The sequence below is a fragment of the Pristis pectinata genome, chromosome 3 (genome assembly GCF_009764475.1).
Source record: "Pristis pectinata isolate sPriPec2 chromosome 3, sPriPec2.1.pri, whole genome shotgun sequence".
Lineage (NCBI taxonomy): Eukaryota > Metazoa > Chordata > Chondrichthyes > Rhinopristiformes > Pristidae > Pristis > Pristis pectinata.
In genome coordinates this window covers 119,059,184-119,084,817 of record NC_067407.1, presented here as the reverse complement: position 1 = coordinate 119,084,817, position 25,634 = coordinate 119,059,184, and the positions used below count along the sequence as shown (strand labels likewise).

General features: G+C 39.6%; 1 protein-coding gene across 1 annotated transcript in view; it reads left to right on the top strand.

Annotated features, from left to right (window-relative positions):
- camkmt (calmodulin-lysine N-methyltransferase) overlaps positions 1–25,634 on the top strand; it is a 287,014-nt gene that overhangs the window by 254,771 nt on the left and 6,609 nt on the right. The window contains exons 8-10 of the mRNA XM_052013219.1: positions 5,607–5,681; positions 7,447–7,510; positions 13,145–13,276. Coding sequence (XP_051869179.1) covers positions 5,607–5,681; positions 7,447–7,510; positions 13,145–13,276 — 271 coding nt within the window. The remainder of the gene's footprint in view (positions 1–5,606; positions 5,682–7,446; positions 7,511–13,144; positions 13,277–25,634) is intronic.

The window sequence follows — 25,634 nt, the reverse complement described above, 5'->3', positions numbered from 1 at the left end:
CCTATGACGAAAGGAAGGCATCACTGAAGCAGTTGAAGATAGTTGGGCCTGGGACATTACCCTGAGGAACTGCTGCAGTGATGGCCTGACATGGGCATATTTAACCTCCAGCAACCTCAACCATCTTCCTTCGTACAATCTTTGACTCCAACCAGTGTTTTCACCTTGATGCCCATTAGAATTCAACTCATTGGTCCATGTTTGGACCAAGGCTGTCATAAGGTCTGGAGCCAAGGGATTCTAATGAGCAGGTACTTGGTGATTAAGTTCTGCTTGACAGCACTTTCAACAACACCTTCCCTTACTTTCCGGATGGTTGAGAATGGACTGATTAAGTCGTAATTAGCTGTATTGTGTTTGTCCTGCTTTTTGTTATGAGTATGAACCTGAGCAATTTTCCACATTGTCAAATACATACCAAACTTTTAACTGTACTGGATCAGCTAGACAGGAGGTACAGCTAGCTCTGGAGCATAGATCTTCAGTACTACATCTGGGATGTTGTCTAGTCCCAAAACTTTGCAGTATCCAGTGTTCTCAGCTATTTCTTGATATTGCATACTGTGAGTCAAATGGAATGAAGTCCCATTGTATGATGGTGGGGATCTCAGAAGAAAGCTGGATCAATTACTTCGCACTTCTGGCTGAACATCAGTGCAAGTGCTTTAGCCTTGTCTTTGGCACTGACATGGAAATTGAGGGGGTGGTGGGGGGTTCTTCCTCCCTGTTGCAGTTTAATTGTCCATCATCATATACGACTACATGTGACAGGACTGCAGGATCACTTAACTCTGTTAATTGCATGCTGTTCTTGCTGTTTAGCAAATTTGTAGCCCTGTGCTGCAGCTTCACCAGGTTGATATCTCATTTTTAGGTATGCCTGCTGCTGCTCCCACTCCTCAGTGAACCAGTATTGGTTTCCTTGACATGATTGTAACGGTAGAGTGAAGGATGTTGTGCCATGCGATTATAGATTATGGTGATGTACATTTCTCTTGTTGTTGATGATCCACAGCACATCATGGATACCTGGTTTTGAGCTGCCAGATATGTTCAGTGTATACCATTTAGCATGATTGTTGTGCTGATCAACATGATCGAATGTGCTTCAGAATGAATGTGGGACTTTGTCTCCACCAGGACTGTATATTGGTCACTTCCACCAGTGCTACATTGATAGGTACACCTGCCACAGGTAGATTGGTGAGGCTGAGGTCAAATAGGTGGTCAGCCTTTGTGTGGATTCACTTCATGCTGCAGACCTTATCTGGCAGCCATGTCCTTCAGGGCTCAGCCAGCCATTTTAGAGAACAAGTTACAAGTTGAAAATTAAAGCAATCTTTTTTTTATCTCTCTTTCTAACTCATTTTTTTTCTTTCCACATATGCTGCCTGACCTGTTGACTGTTTCAAAACATTTTCTGTTTTTATTTCAGATTTCTGGCATCTGCAGTTTTTCAATTTTCATTTGATTCTATGAATTTTGATTTAAATGGTTGGATGCGATATTGAATCTAACAATGCAGGGAAGGCAGACTATTACACTATTGAATCATTTTCAACACAGCCACACCAGTTGGTGCAAATTCAACATCTTTACTCAATAGAGTCCCTATACATAGCCTAATTCTTTTTTATAAAAGAATCTTGAAGATACTCTTTTTTTGTTAATCAGAGCATCAAAAGAGACTGGACCTTATAGTGATAGCCATTGTTTATTTACCTTCATTTATCACTGATTTAAAAAGAAGTGATGAAGTTTGAGAAGAAATCCAACTTTCTATCAGTTTACAAAGAGTAGGTTCTGAACTCTCTGTGCTCAGGGGTAACAGCACTGTTCAACATGGTGTTCAGCCATGCTGACCATAAAGGAGGAACGCAGCAGGCCAGGCAGCATCCGTGGAGAAGAGCAGGCAGTCAACGTTTCAGGTCAAGACCCTTCTTCAGGGAACCTTCTTCTGTGGAAAGGGTCCTGACTGGAAATGTTGACCGCCTGCTCTTCTCCACAGACGCTGCCTGGCCTGCTGAGTTCCTCCACCATCATAGTGTTTTTTCATCTAGATTCCAGCATCTACAGTCCTTTGTTTCTCTGACCATAAAGATCCCATTTTATGTGACAACAGGTGGGATCCTGGCTATGTTCATAAGTGAAGATTGTTAGAATTAAGTGAATTACTAGGGAGGTGGGCAGTAATTACGGAACTGTATTTAAGATGTTAGTTCAATCAGGAGTAAAATGCAGTGGTAGTGACAGGGAAAACAAAGAGATTAAGGGCTAGGCTAAAGAGTCTGAGATTCAAACAGAAACTTATATCTTAGATTGGCAATACAACCTTTCTTAAGACCTGAAACTTTTTTTATTGAATTGTCAATATTTCTGTATATTTGTTCTTAATTAATAAAACACTTAGTGTACAATTTGTTTGAATTAGGAAATGAAAGATGTTCTTGAATAATGAAGTAAAGGGTAATAATTCTATTCAGTCATTCCTTCTGTTGGACATCGTTGTATCGGTTCAGAGAATTTTAGCTTGGAGTCACTTGAAATAATAACTGTCTTAAAGAAACTTGAGATTCAATCTGGCAGCTTCAGAAGCAAGTCCTGAGGCCCTGTTCTAATCAGTGTGCATCCATCTGAGTTTAAGGGAAAAAAATTACACGTATGTTCCACAACCAGTTCTAATGTTATGTTTTGTAATAAACCGTACAAACTTTGATGTTTCATTTATACACAAGCTGTAGATCTGTATGAATAGAGCTTCTCTCCTGGTGGTTAACTTACTTGAAAGAGTGTAGCAGCAGAAATACCTGACACCTATTTAAACCTGCTTTGACACTACACTGGAGTTGCATCGCATGTGGTGTTTGAATCTAAGCAGAGTAAGTTGATACCCCTTGAGGGCATCTCATTCTGCTTCTCTCACTTGGGTCAGGAGCTCCTGACTCCACGTGTATACATTTACTTTACTTTTGCACTGATGTGATTTCTACTCAGCAGGAATGCCAAAGTTGAATGTAGAGTTTTCATTTTGAACTCTGATATCCATGCTCACCATACTCAGACTAACAGAAATGTGACAACTTTGTTTTAAGCTGGCTTTCGAACTTGGTGACAAAATGACTTAACCACTTTACCTGGAATTTTGTATCCTTAATGTGAAGGTTTGAGGATGTGTAAATTTTAAAATGTTCCCATTTTATAATCATCTATTCTATCCCCATTTTGATAAAAATATATACTAGTTTTATTTTATTATATAACGGATGTGCCAAAACACTTTAGAAAGAAGAGTAGAAGAGATTAGGAGTTTCTCCACAGAGCAAGATGAGGGGTTTGAGCTGTGAAACTGAGACATTGCATGAGCAGAAAGCCGTAGTTGGGGTAAATTATAAATATGGTCACACAAATCTATAAAAGAAAGGTTGACATATAACCAAGAGCAAAGCATGGCAATATAAAGTGAAGTTTTAAGCATAACATTTTGATAAAGTTGTCTGGAATGGGGAAATTATGGTTTCAATTGGATAATGGTGTGGAATGATTAACGTTGGAGTGGAATGAGTGTTAAATGATTATCCACTGTATTGCCTTTGTTCAAAAGGAAGGTCAATGAGGGAGTATAAACAGGTGGATTTGCCATTTGAGGACTAGGCCTGTACTCTGTTGAGACATTTCATTTAAACATGACATATTCTTAAGGGGCTTGACCAGGTAGATGTCAAGTTGATGGTTCTGCAGGCGGTCACAGTCTCAAAATAAGGAGTCATCCAATCAGGACATAGACGAGAAAACATTTATTCACCTTGACAGTGGTGAATCTCTGGAATTCACCACCTGAGAGGGCTGTTGAGGCTCAGTAGTTGAGTTCATTCAAGACAGAGATCATAGAGTTATAGAGCCACACAACACAGAAATGGGCCCTTCAGCTCTCAACCTTCATGTACCAAGCTACACTAATCCCACTTAACAGCACTTAGTCCATAGCCTACTAAACCTTGGTGATTCAAGTGCATGTTGTGAAATTACCTACCTCCAACACCAGGATGTGATTAAGCTAGAGAGGGTGCAGAAAAGATTCACAAGGATGTTGCTGGATTGGAGGGCTTGAGCTTTCAGGAAAGATTGGATAGGCTGATCTGTCTTCCATGAAGCAAAGGAGACTGAGAGGTGACATGATAGAGGTATCTACAATTATGAGATGCATAAATAGGATAGATAGCCAGAGTCTGTTTCCCACAGTAAGGGTGTCTAAAACCAGAGGGCATAGGTTTAAGGTGAGAAGTTTAAATGGGAATTTAAGGGGTAGATTTTTCACACAAAGAGTAGTTGGTATCTGGAATGAGCTGCCAGAGGATGTTGTGGAGGCAAGAACACTAACAACATTTAAGAGGCATCTGGACAGGTACTTGAATGGACAGGACAAAGAGGCAAATGGAACAAATGCAGGCAAGTGGGATTAGTATAGATAGGCATGGTGGTTGGCATAGATGTGGTGGGCTGAAGGACCAGTTTCTATGCCGTACTATTCTGTAGAGCATACAACAGTACAGCACAGGAACAGGCCCTTTGGCCCATGATGACTATAACCTTCTCGGGTCAATGAATTTTTAAATATTAATGGAATCGAGGGAAGTGGAATGAGCGCAGGAAGCAAATGATCAGTCATAATCTTATGAAATGGTGGAGCAGACTCAAGGGATTGAATGGCTCACTCTAGCTTCTAATTTTTTATGTAAGTAGCTAATCCAATATCACTCACTTTATAGTTATCACTAAAAGTTAAAAATACCCACCAAAGATTGACATTCAAGTGAAGTCTTCATTGTATTGGGAGTAAGTCTTGGTGAATAATTGGAGCAGGAAGCACAGACTTAATTCAATACCCATTTAAAACTCTCACATTCTGTATTATTTTTCTGTTTCCATCATAAAGACTGTAGCCAGAAATTCTTGGAGCTGCTCCCACTATGTGGAATTCAGTCTGTAGTGCAGAAGGAACGGCATTTTAAACATGTAAATGGCGCAGCAGAACAGGGTCAACACCAAGAGAATTTAGGACCATTGAAAACAAATGTGTGGCGTTTTACTTTTACTTTCAAAGCTTGTTGTGGATTGGGTGAAGTATCAGCTCACTGCTAACATTTAACAGCATTCCCCAGTGTCGTAATTCATAAGTGGAATGCATGATGTATCATTAAGACAATCTCAGATGCTATTTGTTGTCTGGATTGAGTTATGTACTTTCAGGCAGAGTTACACTTGCAATATTCCAGTCAGCCTCAGAACTGGTGCTCAGGATAGGAAAGTTAAACATGAATCCCATCAATTGATCATTGTCTTGTGACCTCTACAATGTGCATTACGGGTGAGGCAGAATTAGTCTTAGCTTTAGTTAGGTTCATAAAAGTATAGGCTGCTTTGGACTTAGACGAGAAAAAGCTGTCATTTAAACCAGGCACCGGATGGTGCACAGTCCTCATGGAACTGTGCATCAGCAGGAGTCACAGAGACAATTGATAAAAAAAAATACACACTGCTAATAGACGCATGCAGGCTACATGAATAATGTGATGCAACCTGATTATGTTTTGCTACTTCCACCATAGCATAATGCGATGGGATAATGAGGTGGATGTGTCTCTTCTAGAAGGACATTTTGATGTCATTATCTGCGCTGATTGGTGAGTATGTACATTTTATATAGTTAAAATATTATAAATATTATTTTGTGACACACATATTCTAGGGATAATTTTTCATGCTCTGTATTTTTTTGAAAGGAAAGATTACTTACCAAAAATCCAAAAGTAAACGGATGAAGTGTGGAATAACATAACGGTGACAAATTAATATGCAGCTTCATGTGACAGCTATCAAGTAGTGGTCTATCAGACAGTAACTTCTACCACATTATTTCCAAAGATTGATTTTAAGAGGCATTCCATTTTCTGAAATTGCCTCTTTTTCATGCTTGACGTACCAGTAAATGGACAACTTAGGCAAATTGCTAATAATTATGACTCAGTGAGAAGCAGTCTGGAGAAAGCAAATGTATCAACATAAACAGCTCTTTCTGAAGATTAAAAAGGAATCAGTTGCTCCTTTTATCGCTTCCAAAAACAAATATCTGACCAATACTGCAGGATTAATTCTTGATACAAACTGAGAGCTTTAAAATTCTATTTTTCTTCTGTAACTTTATCGGGCAGAGATATTTCCTTGACAACATTTACTGAAATATACCATTTATTGTACTAGGTGCTTGTGAAATTATTTTGATTTATTGGATTCTGTTATTGGTGGACACATTATGCCATATGAAATTCTCCAGTTGCTTATCGTACAGGTGCAATTTTTCTTTTTGCTTTTGTTTTCTTTGATTCTTCAAGTTGAAGTTAATGCACACTTTGATCTCAGATCAGCACAGAGACAGCTAATTTCAATCCAGTTGCTCACTGGCACTGGGCAGTCAGTCCAACCAAATCTATTCCTGGTGGCTAGACAGTAACTCTTGCGACAAAGTCCACAAGTTAAGATGTAACAGATCAGGCAGTATTGAGCTTGTAACACCCTCTCCCTCCTATGTGAAACAACCGACTAATATCCACTCACCCATCCACCCCGGACAAAACGAAGGGAACAGCTGGCAGCTTGGATGCATGAAGTCCTCCCCACATTGGTCAGGATCTTCAGCAAAAAATGGGGATAATATTAGAAGAGAGGAAACCAATAAATAATTCACACACAAACTCTATGCCTTTTGGCTTTAATGCAGGTAAATTAGAGAAGCTGCATTAGTAACTTTGCAGCGATTATAAAAACCAGAGGTGCATCCTCTGAATCAGACAAAGAGCTAAGCAACACCATATGATTTCAGCAAGTAATTTAGCAAATGTCATCCTCACCTAATATTAGAGTGGATACTTCAGGTTTCATTGCAAGGATAAAGATAATGCCGCAGGATTAGATCAGATTAAGAATGAAGGCAGTCAGGAGAAGTGGGGAAGGAGACCTGCAGTCTCCTTGGAAGCTTATGCATAGCTCACATATGGACTTTCCACAGATTAAATAGGTGAAGCGAGGTCCTGGCCAAAAGATTTAAAATTTTAAATATTTCTTTGTGCAAGAACAGAAGCAGCCTGCTGGGTAATCTTTTTACCTTTGCTTATTTTGCAATAAATCAGAGGGTAAGTAATTAGGTGTGACATAAATCAATTCAGTTTAAAATTATATTTTGTATATGCCAGCCATCTATCAAACATTGGCTGCAGATGAGTAAAGATTACATAAAGAAAGACAGAAAAATATTTGTTAATTTTTGCACCAACCCTTTTTCTAACAGATTACAGTGGTGGATAATTGAAATTAATATTTTTCTGTTAATATCTTAGACTTATGCAAGATGCCTTGAAAATCCTGCTCTTATTTCTTTTCCCTCAATGTCAGCTTGTTTCTGGACCAGTATAGAGCCAGCCTCGTTGATGCAATAAAGAGATTACTCAAACCCAATGTAAGTATGTTTCAGTTTTCTCCGATCATGAGCTTCGGAATAATTAGTTCCCTGCACAATGATTGGGACTGTAGTGGAATGGCATGATTAATGTCATGTAATACTTTAATACTTATTAGGTCCAACTTCAATTGAGTCGTCCTTATCTGCTTGATTCTTACATAAACTAGAAAACTTCTTGTATTTAGCTGACTGATAAGATGCACAGTTTGAAGCTAAATGAATAAATTGCTCCAAGGATGCATGAGATTATTTTTTAATCAAAGTCTATTTCAAGTTATCAAAACCAATTATGTTTTTTCTTTTATTAGTGTTAAACTAGGTACTGAATTATTTGCTACTATTAGCTTGTGATTTTGTCAAAGTGCTTTAAAGTGAGATAGGGAGAGTTCAGTTAGAGTGTTCCTGTTAGAGTGAAGGGCAAGGCTGGCAGGATTAGTAAACCCTGGCTGATGAGGTTCCACTCAGGAAAAAGAAGGAGGCATATGTCAGGTATAAGAAGCTGGGATCAAGTGAATCCCTTGGGGAGTATAAGGAATGTAGAAATACATTTCAGAAGGAACTCAGGAGGCAAAAAGGGAAGTTGAGATATATGTGGCAGATAAGGTAAAGGATAATATGTGGAGTACAAATTACAACAGGAGCTAGAAAAGGCATGTAAAAAGTGCAATGTTACAGTGTCATGGGGGATTTCAATATGCAGGCAGATTGGGAAAATCAGATTGGTACTGGATCCTAAGAGAAGCAATTTGTAGAATGCCTATGAGATGGCTTTTTAGAGCAGCCTGTGGTCGAGCCCACTAGGGACAGGCAATTCTGGATTAGGTGTTGTGCAATGAACCAGATTTGATTAGGGAGTTTAAGGTAAAGGAGCCCTCAGGAGGCAGTGATCATAATATGATAGAATTCATCCTGCAGTTTGAGAGGGAAAAGCTAAAAGCAGATGTATTGGTATTACAGTTGAGTAAAGGTAACAGCAGAGGCATGAGAGAGAAGCTGGCCAGAGTTAATTGGAACGGGATCCAAGCAGGGATTACTGTAGGGCAGCAATGGCAGGAGTTTTGGGAGTAATCTGGAAACGCAGGATCAGTTCATCCAAAGAAGAAGAAGCATTCTAAAGGGAGGATGATGCAACCATGGCTGACAAGGGAAGTCAAAGACAGCATAAAAGCAAAAGAGAGGGCATGTTTCAAAATTAGTGGGAAGCTAGAGGACTGGGAAGCTTTTTAAAATGAACAGAAGGCAACTAAAAAAGCAATAAAAGAAGAAAAGATGAAATATGAAGGTAAGCTAACCAGTAATACAAAAGAGGATACCAAAAGTTTTTTCAGATATATATAATAAGTAAAAGAGAGGCAAGAGTGGACATTGGACTGCTGGAAAATGACGCTGGAGAAATAGTAATGGGGAAACAAAGAAATGGTGGATGAACTGAATAAGTATTTTGTGTCAGTCTTCACTGTGGAAGACATCAGCAACATGCCAGAAATTTGAGAAAGTTAAGACGCAGAAGTGAGTGTAGTCGCTATTACCAAGGAGAAGGTGCTTGAGAAACTGAAAGGTCTGAAGGTAGATAAGTCATCTGGACCAGATGGACTACACACCAGGATTCTGAAAGAGGTAGCTGAAGAGATTGTGGAGGCATTAGTAGTGATCTCTCAGAATCACTAGAGTCAGATGGTTCTGGAGGACTGGGAAATCGCAAATGTCACTCCACTCTTTAAGAAGGGAGGGAGGCAAAAGACGGGAAATTATAGGCCAGATAGCCTGACTTCAGTGGTTGATAAGATGTTAGAGTCCATTATTAAGGATGAGGTTACGGGGTACTTGGAAGCACATGATAAAATAGGCTGAAGTCGGCATGGTTTCCTTAAGGAGACATCTGCCTGACAAATCTGTTGGAATTCTTTGAGGAAGTAACAGGCAGGATAGACAAAGGGAGATTTTGATAAGGTGCCACACATGAGACTGCTAAACAAGATAGGGCCCATGGCATTAAAGGAAAGGTAGTAGCATGGATAGAAGATTGGCTGACTGGCAGAAGGCAAAGAGTGGAATAAAGCGGGGTCTTTTTCTGGTTGGCTGCAGGTGACTAGTGGTGTTCTGCAGGGGTCAGTGTTGGGTCCGCTACTTTTCACGCTATATGTTAATGATCTTAATGATGGAATTGATGGCTTTGTGGCCAAGTCTGCAGATGATACAAAGGTAGGTGGAGGGCAGGTAGTCCTGAGGAAGCACGGAGTCTGCTTGACAGGTTGGGAGAATGGGCAACTAAGTGGCAGATGGAATACAGCTTAGGGAAGTGTAGGTCATGCACTTTGGTAGAAGGAATAAAGGCGTAGACTATTTTCAAAATGGGGAGTGAATTCAGAAATCAGAGGTGCAATGGACTTTGGAGTCCTAGTGCAGGATTCCCTAAAGGTTTAACTTGTAGGTTGAGTCAGTGGTAAGGAAGGCAAATGCAATGTCAGCATTCATTTTGAGAGACTAGAATATAAAAGCAAGGATGTAATGCCGAGGCTTTATAAGGCATTGGTCAGACCACATCTGGAGTATTGTAAGCAGTTTTGAGCCCATATCTAAGGAAGGATATGCTGACATTGGAGAAGGGTCCAGAGAAGATTTACAAGAATGATCCCAGGAATGAAAGGGTTAACATAGGAGGAGCATTTGATGGTTCTGGGCTTGTACTCATTGGAGTTTAGAAGGATGTGGAGGGATCTCATTGAAACCTACTGAGTATTGAAAGGCCTGGATAGAGTGGACATGGAGAGGATGTTTCCTGTAGTGAGAGAGTCTAGGACCAGAGGGCACAGCCTCAGAGTAAAAGGACATCCCTTAGAACAGAGATGAAGAGGAATTTCTTTATCCAGAGGGTAGTGAATCTGTGGAATTCATTGCCACAGATGGCTGTGGAGGCCAAGTCATTAGGTTATTTAAAGTGGAGGTTGATAGGCTCTTGATTATTAAGGGCGTCGCAGGCTATGGGGGAGAAGGCAGGAGAATGGGGTTGAGAGGGAAAAATAAATCAGCCATGATCGAATAGCAGAGCAGACTCGATGGGCTGAATGGCCTAATTCTGCTCCTATGTCTTATGGTCTAATCGGAGGAATTTCTATAAGTATATTAAGAGCAAGGATTTAACTAAGTAGAGAATAGGTTCCCATAGGGATCAGTGTGGTCATCTATGTGCGGAGCCACAGGAGATGGCCAAGATCTTAAATGAATACTTCTCGTCTGTATTTACCATGGAGAAGGACTTAGAAGCTGGTGAGTTCAGGCAAGAGAACATATCGATATTATGAAAGAAGAGGTGTTGGCGGTCCTGAGGCACATAAAGGTGAATACAACCCGGATGTGAAAAGCAAGGAAGAAATTGCTGGGGCCCTTGCAGAGACTTTTGTATCTTCCTTAGCCGGGCGTGAAATATGGGAAGACTGGAGGGTGGCTAATGTTGTGTGTTTACTTAAGAAGGGCTGCAAAGGCAATCCGGGAACAGAGGCTAGTGAGTCTGTCAGTGGTGGTGGGAAATTTACTGGAGGGTATTCTGAGAGACAGGATCTGATTGGGGAGCGGCAAGGACTGATTAGGATAGTCTGCATGGCCTTGTGTGTGGGTAATTGTGCCTCACGACTTTGATTGAGTTTTTGAAGAGGTGACCAAGAGGGCAGGGGCAGTAGACATCTTCATGAACTTCAGCAAGGCTTATTGAACAAGGTCCGTATGGTAGACTGGTCCGGAAGGTGCAATCACATGGGATCCAGCTTGAGCTAGCCAGTTGAATACAAAATTTGCTTGATGGAAGGACGTCAGAGGTTGGTAGTAGTGGGCTGTTTCTCAGATTGGAAACCTGTGACCAGTGGTGTATTGCAGGGATTCATAGCTGGGTTCCCTGTTGTTTGTCATATATATTAATGATTTGGGTGGGAATGTAGGTGGCATGATTAGAAAGTGTGCTGATGGCATCAAAATTGGTGGTGTGATGGATAGTGAAGAAGGTTGTCTAAGGTTACAACAGGATCTAGATCCACTGGGAAAGTGGGCCATGGAATGGAAGATGGAATTTAACTCAGACAGAAAAAGGTGTATGGCATGCTTACATTCATTGGACGGGGCATTGAGTACAAATGTTGGGACGTCATGTTACATGGTGAGACTGCACCTGGAATATTGTGTGCAGTTTTGGTCACCATACTATGAATAAGCTCAAGAGAGTGCAGAAAAGATTCTCAAGGTGACCTTCTTGAGGTTTATAAAACAATAAGGAGCATAGATAAGGTGGATAGTCAGTCCTTTTCCCAGGGTAGGGGCGTCTAAAACTGAAGGACATATGCTTAAGGTGAGAGGGGAAGATTAGTTAAAGGGGAACTGCAAGTTGTTCCACATGGAGGATGGTGGGTATGTGCAACGAGGTGGTAGGGTACGATTACAATGTTGAAAGACACATGGACAGGTTCAGGGATAGGAAAAGTTTAAAGGGATATGGGCCAAATGTAGGCAAAAGCGACCAGCTCAGGACCTTGATTGGATGGACGAGTTGATTGAAGGGCCTGTTTCCAATGCTGTGTAACTCCATGACTCCAAATTTCTTTCTTTTATTTTGTAATCCCTATACAAAGTATATAGAGTTTATACTTCCCTCAAATAAAGATGATATATGTTTGAGTTAATGTATCGAACAACTGTGTCACTAGTTCAAATTATCACCGCTGTTCAGAAAATACAATAAAACTCAGTTTGGACTTTGGCACTGGGTCAGCAGATTTCCAGCCAGTCTGGTGTTATTCCTATTAATGATCCTAAACATCTTTAATTCACTATTTTTAAAGATGTTACACGTAGAATAATGAATGTTCCAGTGAACTGGATAGCTGTAAGGGAACATTGAAATAAGACCCCAGTAAGTTACAAGGAAGAGTGAGAAACAGAAGCAGGTGAGTTTCAATGAAGGATGGAACTCAATGTGTCAAAGATATCACAGGACCGAGGCCGCCGGTATGTTAAAGGGAGTGCTGAAACCAGGGCCCCAGTGTACTAAAGGGAGCGTAAGAATCAAGCAGCGAGGCAAGGTTTACTTGTTGATGTGGAATTATTGCATGATGACCAATGGCTGTGAACGTTCGATGACTGATATCTTGCCCATCATATTGTTTAGATTCCCACATGTAAACACATCCATTTGAGCAAAGTACCTGATAATTCAGATATTCTGTAAACATAATCACTATCCAAAAAGGAGAAAAAATAGTGGAAACAGTAAGCCATGTAAATTGTATGCTCTCCTCACTTCAGAGTTATTTAATTAAGATTATTGGTTAACTTTATTTCAAATTCCCAGTGTGCTTGGTCATTTATGTTGCTTAATTCAAATTATTGGATAGTTGAATATTATAAAGTAAAAGACAAATTAAAGTTATCAGGAGTAATGTGTGCAGTTTATATAACATGTAATAAAAATTGCTTTCATTTCAAACATTGAGACTAATCTGGTTTTAAGTGAGGTGTGTATTGCAATATAACAGATTAATCCATGGTTTTTGTGCTTAGCTGTGAAGCATTATGTTGAACAGCTGCCAGGACTGAAATATTTGTCTCAATAATTACTAACTGTTCATTACTATCTTTTCTTTTCAGGGAAAAGTGCTTGTATTTGCCCCTCAGAGAGGCAGTACTCTAAACCAGTTCTGCAGTCTTGCAGAGAAAGCCTGTTTAACTGCCCAGAGGCTTGTGAATTACGACGACCATGTTTGGAACTTTCACCTCAAGGTCAGAGCTCTCCCAATATTAGGGAAGCATCACAATCCATTTTGCATTAGGAAGGGATCACAAGAGTTTTTTTGGCAGATACCTTAAATGCCTCTGACTGCAATATACCCCCTGGCATCTCCTCTTATATTATATTAATTATGTTCTTGTGCTGCAAATCCTCTCAGACTACCTTGCCTGAAGCTGTTCATTATAGGAAGTGCTTATTAACACTTTATATGCACTCTTTAGGATGACAATCCAGTTTGTTTTTATTTTACTCCTATTTGTACTGTACTGGTCATCTTGTACCTGTGCCAAGTCTAACTGTTTGCCACCTGATCAGTGGCATCCTCCTTTCTCTTCCTCAGGAGCTATTGGAGTGTCCCTGACAATAATCATTAGTTCAGAATATACTGAAGTTTGATTTAGTCTGAGCCCATACTCCTCATCTGTTCCCTTCTTCCAAAGGCCTGATTGTTGCTGGGTGCTGGTTATCCTCTGATGCATTCTTCAAATTTTCATATTTTAGTCTTTGTAGATTAAATATTGGAACATGATCAATTACATAGAGTATTATGGCGGAGTCCAGACTGATTCCAAGCCAGCATTTACATTTGCAACTGTCCGGGACTAATCAATGGACAGCATTGGGCAGTAGAAACATCCGCTTTTTTGTTGTATATTCTCCCTTCCCCAGGAGGGTATTGAAGCCAGTGCTAATGACTTTTCGCCATACAAGCTGAGAGCACAGGATAGAAAGCTGTTCCCAACCATCACCACCCCACCCCCACCAACCCTCAACAAAATGTTTCCTCGGCATTTTTCTGCCCTGTATTAGCAAGCCGTATGTTTTCTATAAACTGAATTTATCCCCCTAACTCTGAAGCACGATTCTTGCTGAACAATCTTTCCAGTTTCTTTTTCTGTGATTTGACACGAGTTCGAGGTGGTTTTTATGTCTGAGTCTGTTTAGCTCAGCTTTCAGGAATCCAGTGTCAGTGGCAGAACTGACGCAGTGTTTTGTGTTTTTAACAGTGAAAATGCTGGGAACTGGAAAATGGGCACCAGTTTCATGCGGTTTGAGCAAAGTAAATACAGATATGAAAGAGTCTTGATTTTGAAGGTTCCTGACACCCATTAATCATTTGATGAGGAAGAAACAAAGTACCTGAATAGTTTCTGTATCTTATGAAGCTTGATTGCCCTGGATCTTTGTTCATTAATTTTTCAGTTGTAGTTAAAGTAAAAATTCTATTCACATCCATTATACACTCCCGCCTAGCTCATGTGCCTTCAGGCTATCCAATCAGGTTTCTATCCTACAAAAAAGAAAGAAACAAAGACTTGCATTATAAAACATCTTTTACAACCTCAGGACGCTCATGGCCACTTTACAGCCAATGAGGTATGCTTTGGAGTGTGGTCATTTTATATTATAGGGAACATTGAAATGCCACTGATGATGGTCACCAATGCTGTCTCATGTCTGTGGCTGCAGCCATCGCTCTCCTTATTCCTTCCAAGTTCTGCACTGCCTTCAACATTATTGGCCATTCATCTTTCTCAACCATCTTTTTCCACTTGTACTTCAATGACTCTCTGCTGGTTCCATTCCTGATTGGAGCACTAGAGATGTGATTCTGTACATGTATGGAGGGTGGGGGGGGTGGGGGATGGAACCATAAAGGCAATCACCTCTAACATTTAAACTTTGGCCTCCTGATTTGAACATTAGACATTTTTAGTTGTCCGGAAGCAACTTTCACACATATATTGATATCAAGTACTGGTACATCATTCCATTTCTGATTATTGCCAAATGCCTTTGAGTTGGCTCAATTGTGGTAGTTTTGCCTTTGGGTCAGAACCATAGGTTGAACATTTGAGCTTTTAGTTTGGTTCAACATAAATGTGTTGTGCTAAGGGAGTGCCTCATTGTTGAGGGTACCAACTTTTGAATGAGACAAGTCTGTCATCTTTGGTGGTTACAAAACAACTCAAGGCATTATTTTAGAAGGAGCAGGGAAATTCCCCAAGTTTGTTGACCAATATTAACCCTTAAATGAGGCAAGATCACTACCTATTTTGTAGCTGATAGTAGGTCTTGGCTGTGCAGAAAAAAGCTCATGATCGACCTGTATAGCTTCATAGGGAGAACTTACAGCAAGTTAGCACGTAAAATATACTGACCAATGACACACATCCTGAGTCCTCCTGGGTAACTCAAGGTTCCTGAGAAACTGCTTGTAACCCAAACAATTTGCACATCAGAAGTGCGGCCATGAACCGAGTTCCCACATGGCAGAAGATGCCTGCAGAAGTGGGTTGTCTGCCATTCTTAAAATGAAGCTGATATTAACAGATTTAGCCCGAGTCTACCTCAGGCTAATAATGATATTCTTTCAAAATATTTTACTGACTATGGTTTCAAAGATAAAATGTGTTTGGAATTTTTCAATTGCTTTTAAAGAGTGCCACAGTGGAGGACGAAGAGATGGAGGTGCTTAGAAGGGAGTTCTAGAGCTTGGTATTCATGACAGCTGGAGAAGGCCAGGATGCAGAAGAGGTCAGACTTAGAACAATACTGAGTTCTTGGAGGATTGTCTGAGAGATAAGCACAGAACTTGGAGGGATTTGGTTGCAGGGATGAGAATTCAAGACTTGAGGCATTGCCAGACCAGGAGCCAATGTAGCTTAACACAAAAGAAAGATTTGCAGTTATATTCTGACTTTCACATATCCTTTCAGAATGACCCAAGTATTTTACAGTGAATCAAGAATGTTGAAGGGCAAGGTGGTTTAATTTACGTATAGCATGCACCCACAAAGATCAGTCTGAATATCCAATTTATCTGTTTCAGAAATCAGAAGCAAACCAACTGCAAATGCTTGAAATATGAGATAAAAACAGGAATTGCTGGAAACACTTAGCAGGTCTGAAGAGATAATCAATTTTAGTAATTGAAATAAAAAAAAATGTTGATTCTAGAAATCTGACATAAAAACAGGACATGTCAGGTGTCCTGGATCTGAAGTAGAAACAGGAAACAAAGGGTCTCCAACCTGAAACGTTAACTCCATTTCCCTTTCCACAGATGCTGCCTGATCTGTTGAGTGTTTCTGGCATTTTTTTTTGTGTCTTTGTTTTTCTGAGTAGAGGCAAATAAATGAGGACAGGGGAAAGAGGAAAACAATTGCTGGAGCTGAGAGATACAGAACCTGGCAATGGCCAGAAATCTGACATAAAAGAAAATGCTGGAAATACCCAGCAGGTCAGGCACCACCCTAGCAGGCACTACCATCATTTGCATCGTACTTTTCCTTCCTCCACCCCATCACAGATTATTCTTTTCATTATCTCCATCACTCTTCCTCTTCTGCAACTTAAACATGTTTGACTTCCAACTATGCCTAGTTCTGATGAAAGGTCATCGAACTGAAACGCTAGCTCTGTTTCACTGTCTATCAGTGCTGCTGGATCTATTTTAGCAATGCTAATTTAGGATCAATGTGTTTTAACCTCATTTCTGCTGTGTGTACATTTACCGCAGTTTTACCCTTCACTTAATCTATCAATAACTCTTCGTATTTAATTTTCCACTATACTGTGTATAATGATGTCAATCTACGTGTCAATACTGAACTTGGATATGAAGATTTCTATTCCATCATCCACATCATTAACAAATGTGATGATATTCCCAACATAGCTGCAGGACACCACTGTTGATATACTACCAATTTAAGTCCCTATCTATTGACCCTACGGTCTTTAACCCAGACTCTCCCAATTTCCTAGCCAGGTTAATAGTTTATCTCCATTTATATACACCTCAAGTTTATATATAGGCTCTTACAGGGACTTTATTAATTGCCTTCTGGAAGTCTATATAAATAAAGTCCAATGAATATCTCTGTGCTCTATTTGACATTTGAAAAATTAACTATCTCTACAAATCCATGCTGGCTCAAGCTGATCTGCTGAAAATGTCTCAAGTTGCTCACATATCAATCCTTATAGACTCGAGTAAATTCCTGACTGTAGATTTTAGTCAAAGTAGAATAATATTCTCAGTTTTCCCTTCTCACCTCCAAAACAATGCAGCGGGATGCTTAATTTTCCAATCTAGAATCATCCTTGGAACCTGTTTACAATATAAACTGGTTTAGCATTTTCATCAATATTTTTTGATCACCCACAGACCTACTGTCATTTTATCCATTAAAAGATTTGCACAGCTTTACCTCACATAGCTCCTGATCATATGGAAGTCAGACTTACCCAAACTTAACATCTTAATAGCTGATTTGCATTTCTTTCTTCCAAATGCTTCCATGAACTTCATCATATTATGAATGTTATTAGATAACTGTTTACTTAGTGTTAGTTAAATCTGACCTTTCTCTCAAAACTAAATCTAATATAGCCATGCCCCATGTTGATTGTGGGAATTATTATAGCAGCATGACTGTTCTGAACACACTCCAAAAATTCTCTACCTTTCAGGCATAAGCTTGTGTGCTTATTGCAATCTAATATGGAAGTTAAATCATACCCTTAAAGCCACTCTGCATTCTGCCACATGCTTGTCTAATTTCTGCATTTGTGCATTCTATCATTTCACACTTGCTACCAGGGCAGAGCATATACAATTCCCTCTACAGTTTTTCCTATTCATTAATTCTACCATTGAGTCTCCACTGCCTCCTTACTTCTGTAGCATCCTTTATTCAACAGTGACGCGATTCCCATCTTTAAAGCACCAAGGCTGCACGGTTTTCCTCTATCTTTCATATAAGTTTGTGACCTGTATAGTTTAGTTGCAGTCTTGATTGCCTTGCAGTAATATCTCAGTGATGGCTACAATGCCAAACCCTCCAATTTGAATTTACACCCTGCAATTCATATACTTTGTTCCTTTACTGTGTGTGCTGTATAAGGAGTGCTAATTCGAGTCATAAACTGCTAACCTGACTCCCAGCTCTATGTTTTACTTACATGTTTCCTTTTTCTCTCTCCCAGTTTAATTACATCCTTTAGGTTTAACCTTTAGCTGAGTACATAAAGTATCTTTCTGACTACGTCTAATCTCTTTAATTGTTTCAAGAATATTATTTCAAGAAAACTAATTTAATGGTCTTGTGACCACTGTCTTTATTCTTTCTGCTGGAAGCCTGGTCTCAGTCCAGTTCATCTCCTTCCTTACTCTGCTTTAAAAGCAGTGTCCATCTTTCCCACACTAGCAATACATTTGTCTCACTAAACTGTATATTTCTTGGCCAATTTGCATATAGATCCGCTAATAAATTAAAACTTGAGGTCCTGATCTTAATTTAGCTTCCAGAAGGCTGGTATGCTCCAAACAGGTTCCTTAGCCTTCAACTTCCTACTTAGTTTTTGCCAGCATGGACCATAACCATTGGATAAATCCTTCTCTCTTCCCATCATCCTTTCAAGCATATTTCACTCTGGCACTGGGATGGCAATGTACACATGTACAACTGGATTCTGCTTGCAAAAGAAAACTGTCTGTCTTGATAATTATATCTCCCTTGCCTTCCCCTTTTTCTGTATACTGTCAATCGCACTAACCATACACTGATTCTGTACTGTCTAGAGCAAACTGTGCAAATACTTTTTCCTCTCCCTTGTGTATTAGAAAGTATCCAACTCAATTACTATAAGCCAAAGAAAATTCAATGTAGAGATATCTGTTCTTTCTCGATACACAGCTGTTTTAAAATAACTGTTTATATTATTTATACCTCACCCTAGAGTCTGTTTTTGTGTAGTTAAACAGAGTAACAGGCTAAGTCGTAGAACATGGAACAGGAGTTTACATGCATACCGCTAAGAAATAAATTACTTGATACCAATAACGTTTCTAATTTAGATGTGAATGTTAAATGAGGACTGGCTGACCATGTAATAACCTGCGGATGCTCGGTCTTGAATTTTACAAATACCCTTGAGTGGCAGTTTTCCTCCAGGGAATCATCATTCCTTCAAGTGAGAACTTTGAACATTTTCATTGAATGCTTCAGCTATTTTATCTTCAAATGTAACTAGTTAGAATAATACAGGAATAATATTCTTGAAGCCTTTGGAATCATGTCCCAGCACAAAACACATCTTTCTAATGTGTGGGAAGGAAATTAGAAAATAAATATAATGAACCACTTAAGGCCTGCTCCAAAACTTCATTTGGTGTAGGCATTGCCTAATGTCCACTTGAGCTCTCTGGGGCACCGGGGTCCTACAGTTGATTCCTAGGCCTTGCTGAATTAGTTAGGCAAGGATGGAATCACCTGTAAAACAATACAATGGCACTCAAGGAAAGGCACTTGTATAACGTATTAAAACTTTTAAAAACTTGTATTTATACAGCACGGTAACAGGCCCTTCCGGCCCAACGAGCCCGCACTACCCAAGTACACCCATGTTAAACTACTAACTCTTACATCTTTTGGAATGTGGGAGGAAACGGGAGCACCCGGAGGAAACCCACGCAGTCATAGGGAGAACGTACAAACTCCTTACAGACGGCAGTGGGAATTGAACCCCGATCACTGGCGCTGTAATAGGGTTGCGCTAACTGCTACGCTACCATGCCGCCCTGGAGGTCTGCTGGTGGTGTTCGCGAATAGAAATTAATTTAAAAGCAAAAGGAAAGTAAAACATGGAGTTAAAAACCTTACCATTTTGCCTTGGCCCCGTCGTGTAATTATTCTAGAATCTCACAATGTGGCACTTTCACTTCAGATGTGGTTTGAATCTGTATTTGGCTACCAGAAATAAAATATATCAAAATATAATTTTTTGAAAACTCCCATGATGACAGGGCTCTATTGTGTGCCATTGTGTCATCTCAAAATCGAAATTGTTAAAGCTCCAACAGTAATTTGCAGCTGTTATAGTAAGCGCCCTTGTCAGATACCACAAGGTTTTGGTTATGAGTCCATAAATTTCATATGATATTTCCCACTATGGCTCCTTGCGCAATGCTTTTTATTTGTGTAAAATACTTCATCAGTCCGCAAGCTCCTGATGCTTATTATTATTGACAGCTAATTGCCATAGACTCAATTCTAGACTTTTCGATTAACGAGGTCTAAACAGTCACTTTGATCTGTGACTAAGCTTACAATCAGCACCAATCTGTTTGCATCTTCCTGCATGCTCTTGTCTACTGTAACAGGGTACTCTGTGTATAATATTGTAATATTTTGCAGAGAAGGACATATGTTTTTTTTACTATTCAGGAATTGCTGTCACGTTCAGCTGATGTTGTATGAGTAGCCTTAATAGATGAATTCATGAAACTGACAACAGAGTAGGAGTAGGGCTATCAAATTTACTTAAAACTGATTTTTTATTGCATGAAATGTATTCAAATGTTAATAATATATCATCTTCTTAGTGGCATTACAGCAAGAAAGACTACAATCACAACATTTTGAGCCCTGATGCATTAAAAAGCTTATTTGTGCAATTGTTTTGATATGTGAACCTATTTTATTTTCTTTATCCATCTTTCCTGTGCTGTTCAGATACTTTATTGGCTGAGAAGGTTGTTAAGGAGGCAGGTGACTTGCCATCAGGGCTCTGCCCATAGTGTCATGCTCCACACCTCTAAGCTGTGAGGAGGTGGCTTTTGCTGTGATTCTCTTGCCCTTTTTTTTCCATTCAATTTATGTTACAATTTATGTGGCCAACTAAATATATGAAATCTTTCTGTAAATAAAACCCCAGAATATTAATCCAATTTTACAGTCCGTAATTGAAATTTGACCAGTGAATTCCACGGTGGGTTCAATTGTACAAATGCCAATGCTTTCTGTAGAGTATTTGACCATAATGTCTATCCTTAACACAGATTTCATTCCTTTCCTTGAATGTTTTTATTCTTACTTTTGTAGCTGTCAATTGGCATACAACTAACTGCTTTTATTTGGGTGCTTATCCCAGTTATACATTACTCAGTGGGATTTATGATTCTAATCTGTAGTTTTGCCTGAGGCGTGCTAATTTTGTACTCCTGTCCACTGTGATCGTGGTTCAAATTCAAAACTGTGCTTTCATATATTCATGTATTCCCTGAGTTAAAGATTTGGAACAGCGGCCCGTCTCCATCTTTTGTCAAATGAAAATGAGTTAATTTCTTTGAATATCTCTTACCATTGTGGAATTCTAAATCCTAATCTTAATGCTTCCAGTGCGTTTTTGAAAGTGAAATATCCAGAATTGCCTACAGTGTATTAAATGTGAGTTTTGCTCGCCTACTTAAGTAACATGAAATGCTTTGACATACAATCAGACAAATGTGAGCTGCAAATGACTGCATGACTACCTTGTCTGTTGAAAGATTCATATTGACTGAGTACTTTCAATGGTCAATAATCACAGGCATCACCTTTTTTCCAATTAACCTCATTTTATTGGCTCTGGAGCATGCTTCTCTGCAGCATGCCATTTAGTTAGGCTTTCTTCATCACCCTTCAACTCAAACATTTTTTGCATTGAAAATTGCTGGAAGGTGTGATCCGATAATGGGGTTTCTGGGATCTTGATGACAGGACCAAGCGTATATTTCAGCCAATGAAATTGACGGACTCAAAATGAATGTCAAAAACAATTTATACAGCACTTGTGATGTAATAAAACACAAGGCTGAGAAGGAAATTTTGTGAGGTAAATTAGATTGATCAGGTATGCAAGAAGATGAAAGATAGCTAAAATAATTGGAGTAAGAGAGAGAGAGGAGACAATGTGAAAGTAAGAAATTAATTAAAAAAATATCTCAGAACAATTTCAGACTTGGCTGTTTCTGAGCCAGAGAGTTTGACTGTCATGTCAGGATGTAAATCTCATCGGGAGAAAGGTCCTTATGATATTAACTATGAGCCCTAATATTTATGTTGAGTGTAGTTATTTTAACACTCTAAATGTAACCAATTTCTTGAACTCAAGAAACCTTGAAGGGAAGATGATATTTTGACCAACCTAATAATGAAGCAATGCAAATCATTCAGCCATTTGCTAGTGAGTGTAAATCTATAGAACATCTCTTTTCTGCTACAGATTGATAGATGATGTGTACACTATATAATAGTAAGAAACATTAAACTCTTATTCATTTGCCAGAAAGTTCTGATCTTGTGCAAAGATTCTTAGATTTATCAATTCTTCTAAAAAAAAATGTATTTCCCTGTGAATTTGTTTTAACTCCTGCTGTTGTGGTGAAACTTACATAGATTATGATGACCGTTCACCCCTTTCCTCCCTATCGCCAACAAACGCCCCATTCAGAAAAGCATCAGGGGAAGTTCAGGAAATCACGTTTCTGGGAATTGGTCCAGCTCCTGAAGTCCATCAAAAGAAGTTCCCAGGAAATTATACTGAAAGAGATGCATCCCTCAGTATTCTCCTACCCTCTATGGAATAGATATGTTGATATTGATCAGGATCTTGTCTGGAATATTTACAGTGAATTCAGTCATTAAAGATTGGAAACTTTCTGTAAATCCACGACTCTCTCTTGGAAAAACACTATCTTGATCACCTAATCTAGTCCCACCTTTTGTGACCTCATGTTGCCCTCAATCTTTGTTGCCTGTGAAGTTACCATCCATATGGTTTGATTGAGTTTCTTTGTTATTTTAAAGATCTTAGTAAACTCAACAAAGTCCCCAGTTTTTCAAAATAAAAGCCACAGTTCTAAGCTTACTGTGGTAACTAGGGACCTTTAATCTATTGGTCCTCCTCTGAGTCTTTTCTCAGGCCTCCATTATTACGTAACACATGATGGGGTGTGACTATCACAAGACGCTGTATGTCAAAGCCTAACCAAGATCTTGTATGAAAACAGTACAATATGGTGTTATATGTGCATTTACTCTTGTAATACTATCTAATACTCTATTTGCTTTTGCAATAATTTTGAGATCCGTTGTTAAACTAAACTGAAACTTTCCCCTCGCTGTACCCGCGTATATGACCTTGGCATTATGTATCAGTTTCAGTGGATGAGGGACCATTCTTCTTTCACACATAATCAACTTTTCCTCTTTTAAAGTTCTTGCAGTCACAAAAATCTTTTATTATCTTCAAACAACTGCCAAACCTGCAGGGTAATTTACCATTTCTAAACCTTCAATATTTGCTGCTGAAGCCCTTTGCTCTGTTGCTTGGAATGTTGTTTCCTCAGTAAATCATTTAATTGTAAACAAATTTGATTATTCTTTTGAACGTAAGGCAATCATAATATTTTCTTTCTTTCGGGGAGATTGAAAGTACAATAATTGTTCACCCTGGCTACAAAAGTATTTCTTGAAAAGTACAAATAGTAAGGGGGAGGCTGTTATAACTGTGATAGAGACAAGGATCTTGAAGTTAATTTCCTCGGAAATAGAGCCAGTGAAGCTTAGTGAAGGTGGATGAAATGGTTGGGCGAACTTCTAGATTAGTCCAATGTTTGTGAAACATGAAGGTGAAGTATTTTAAATGCATCCCAGAAGTACAGGTGATGCAGCAAAAGCTGTATGTATGCCCATACCTGGTTATCTTCAAATGTTGTAGATCTTCTGATGGGTCTACCATAATGCCATTAAGGAGGGAATTGCAGGATTTTGGCCCCAACACTGATGGAAAAAAACTGCATTATGTATTTAGTCAGGATGTGTGACTTGGAGAGCAACTTTAGAGGTGATGGGGTCCTCATGATCACACTGTTCTTATCCCTTCATACTGGTAGAGTTTGTAGCGCCAGGAGGTAACATCTCAAGTTCCCAGCATCAGCCTTGCTGTTTATAACAGTATTTTTGTACTGTTGTCCAGTTCAGTCTCTGATAGACCCAAGATGTTGATAGTGGGGACCTGATGATTGTAGCATTGTTGAAGATCAATGTGAGATGTTTGAAGTCTTTCTTGGAGTGTGAAGAGTTTTACATAAGAAATAGGAGCAGGCCTGTTCAATAAAATCATGGCTGATCTGGCCGTGGACTCAGATCCACTTACCTGCCTTTTCTCCATAACCCTTAATTCCCCTACTATGCAAACATCTCTCTAACTGTATCTTAAATATATGTAATGATGTAGCCTCCACTGCTTCCCTGGGCAGAGAATTCCACAGATTCACTACTCTCTGGGAAAAGCAGTTCCATCTAAATCTATTCCCCGAATCTTGAGGCTATGTCCCTCTAGTTCTAGTCTCACCAACCAGTGGAAACAACTTTCCTGCCTCTATCTTATCTATCCCTTCATAATTTTTTATGTTTCTGTAAAGATCCCCACTCATTTCTTCTGAATTACAGCAAGTATAGTCCCAGGCGACTCAATTCTCTCCTTATAGGCTAACCTCCTCATCTCCGGAATCAGCCTGGTGAACCTCCCCTGCACTGCCTCCAAAGCCAGTATATCTTTTCAGAACTGCACGCAGGACTCCAGGTGCAGCCTCACCAGTACCCTGTACAGTTGCAAGATAACCTGCCTGCTCTTAAATTTGTTCCCTCTGGCAATGAAGGCCAGGATTCCATTTGCTGCCTTGATAACCTGTTGCACCTGAAAACCAACATTTTGCGATTCTGCACAAGCACTCCCAAGTCCCTCTGTACAACAGCATGCTGCAACCTTTCACCATTTAAATAATAATCTGATCTTCTATATTTCCTTCCAAAGTGGATGACCTCACATTTACCAACATGGTACTCCATCTGCCAGACCCTTGCCCCACTCACTTAACCTATCTATATCTCTCTGCAGATTTGCCACATCCTCTGCACAATTTGCTTTTCCACTCAATTTAGTATCATCAGTAAACTTAGATACACTACACTGGGTCCCCTCTTCCAAATCATTAATGCATATCGTGAATAGTTTGCGGGCCCAGCAATGACCCTTGCAGCACCCCACTCACTACTGATTACCAACCAGAGAAATACCCATTTATTCCCAACTCTCTGCCATCTACTGCTTAACCAATCCTCTATCCATGCTAATACCTTACCCCCAACTCCATGTATCCTTATCTTATGGATAAGTCTTTTATGTGGCAACCTTATCGAACACCTTCTGGAAATTCAAATATACAACATCCACCTGTTTCCCTCTATCCACTGCCCTCATTATATCCTCAAAGAACTCCAGAAAGTTTGTCAAACAGGACCTGCCCTTCCTGAATCCATGCTGTGTCTGCCTGATGGAACTACTTCTATCCAGATGTCTCGCTATTTCTTCCTTAATGATAACTTCAAGCATTTTCCTGACTACAGATGTTAAGCTAACTGGCCTATAGTTACCTGCCTTTTGCCTACATCCTTTTTAAGCAGTGGCGTGCCATTCGCTGTCTTCCAATCTGCTGGGACCTGCCCAGAGTCC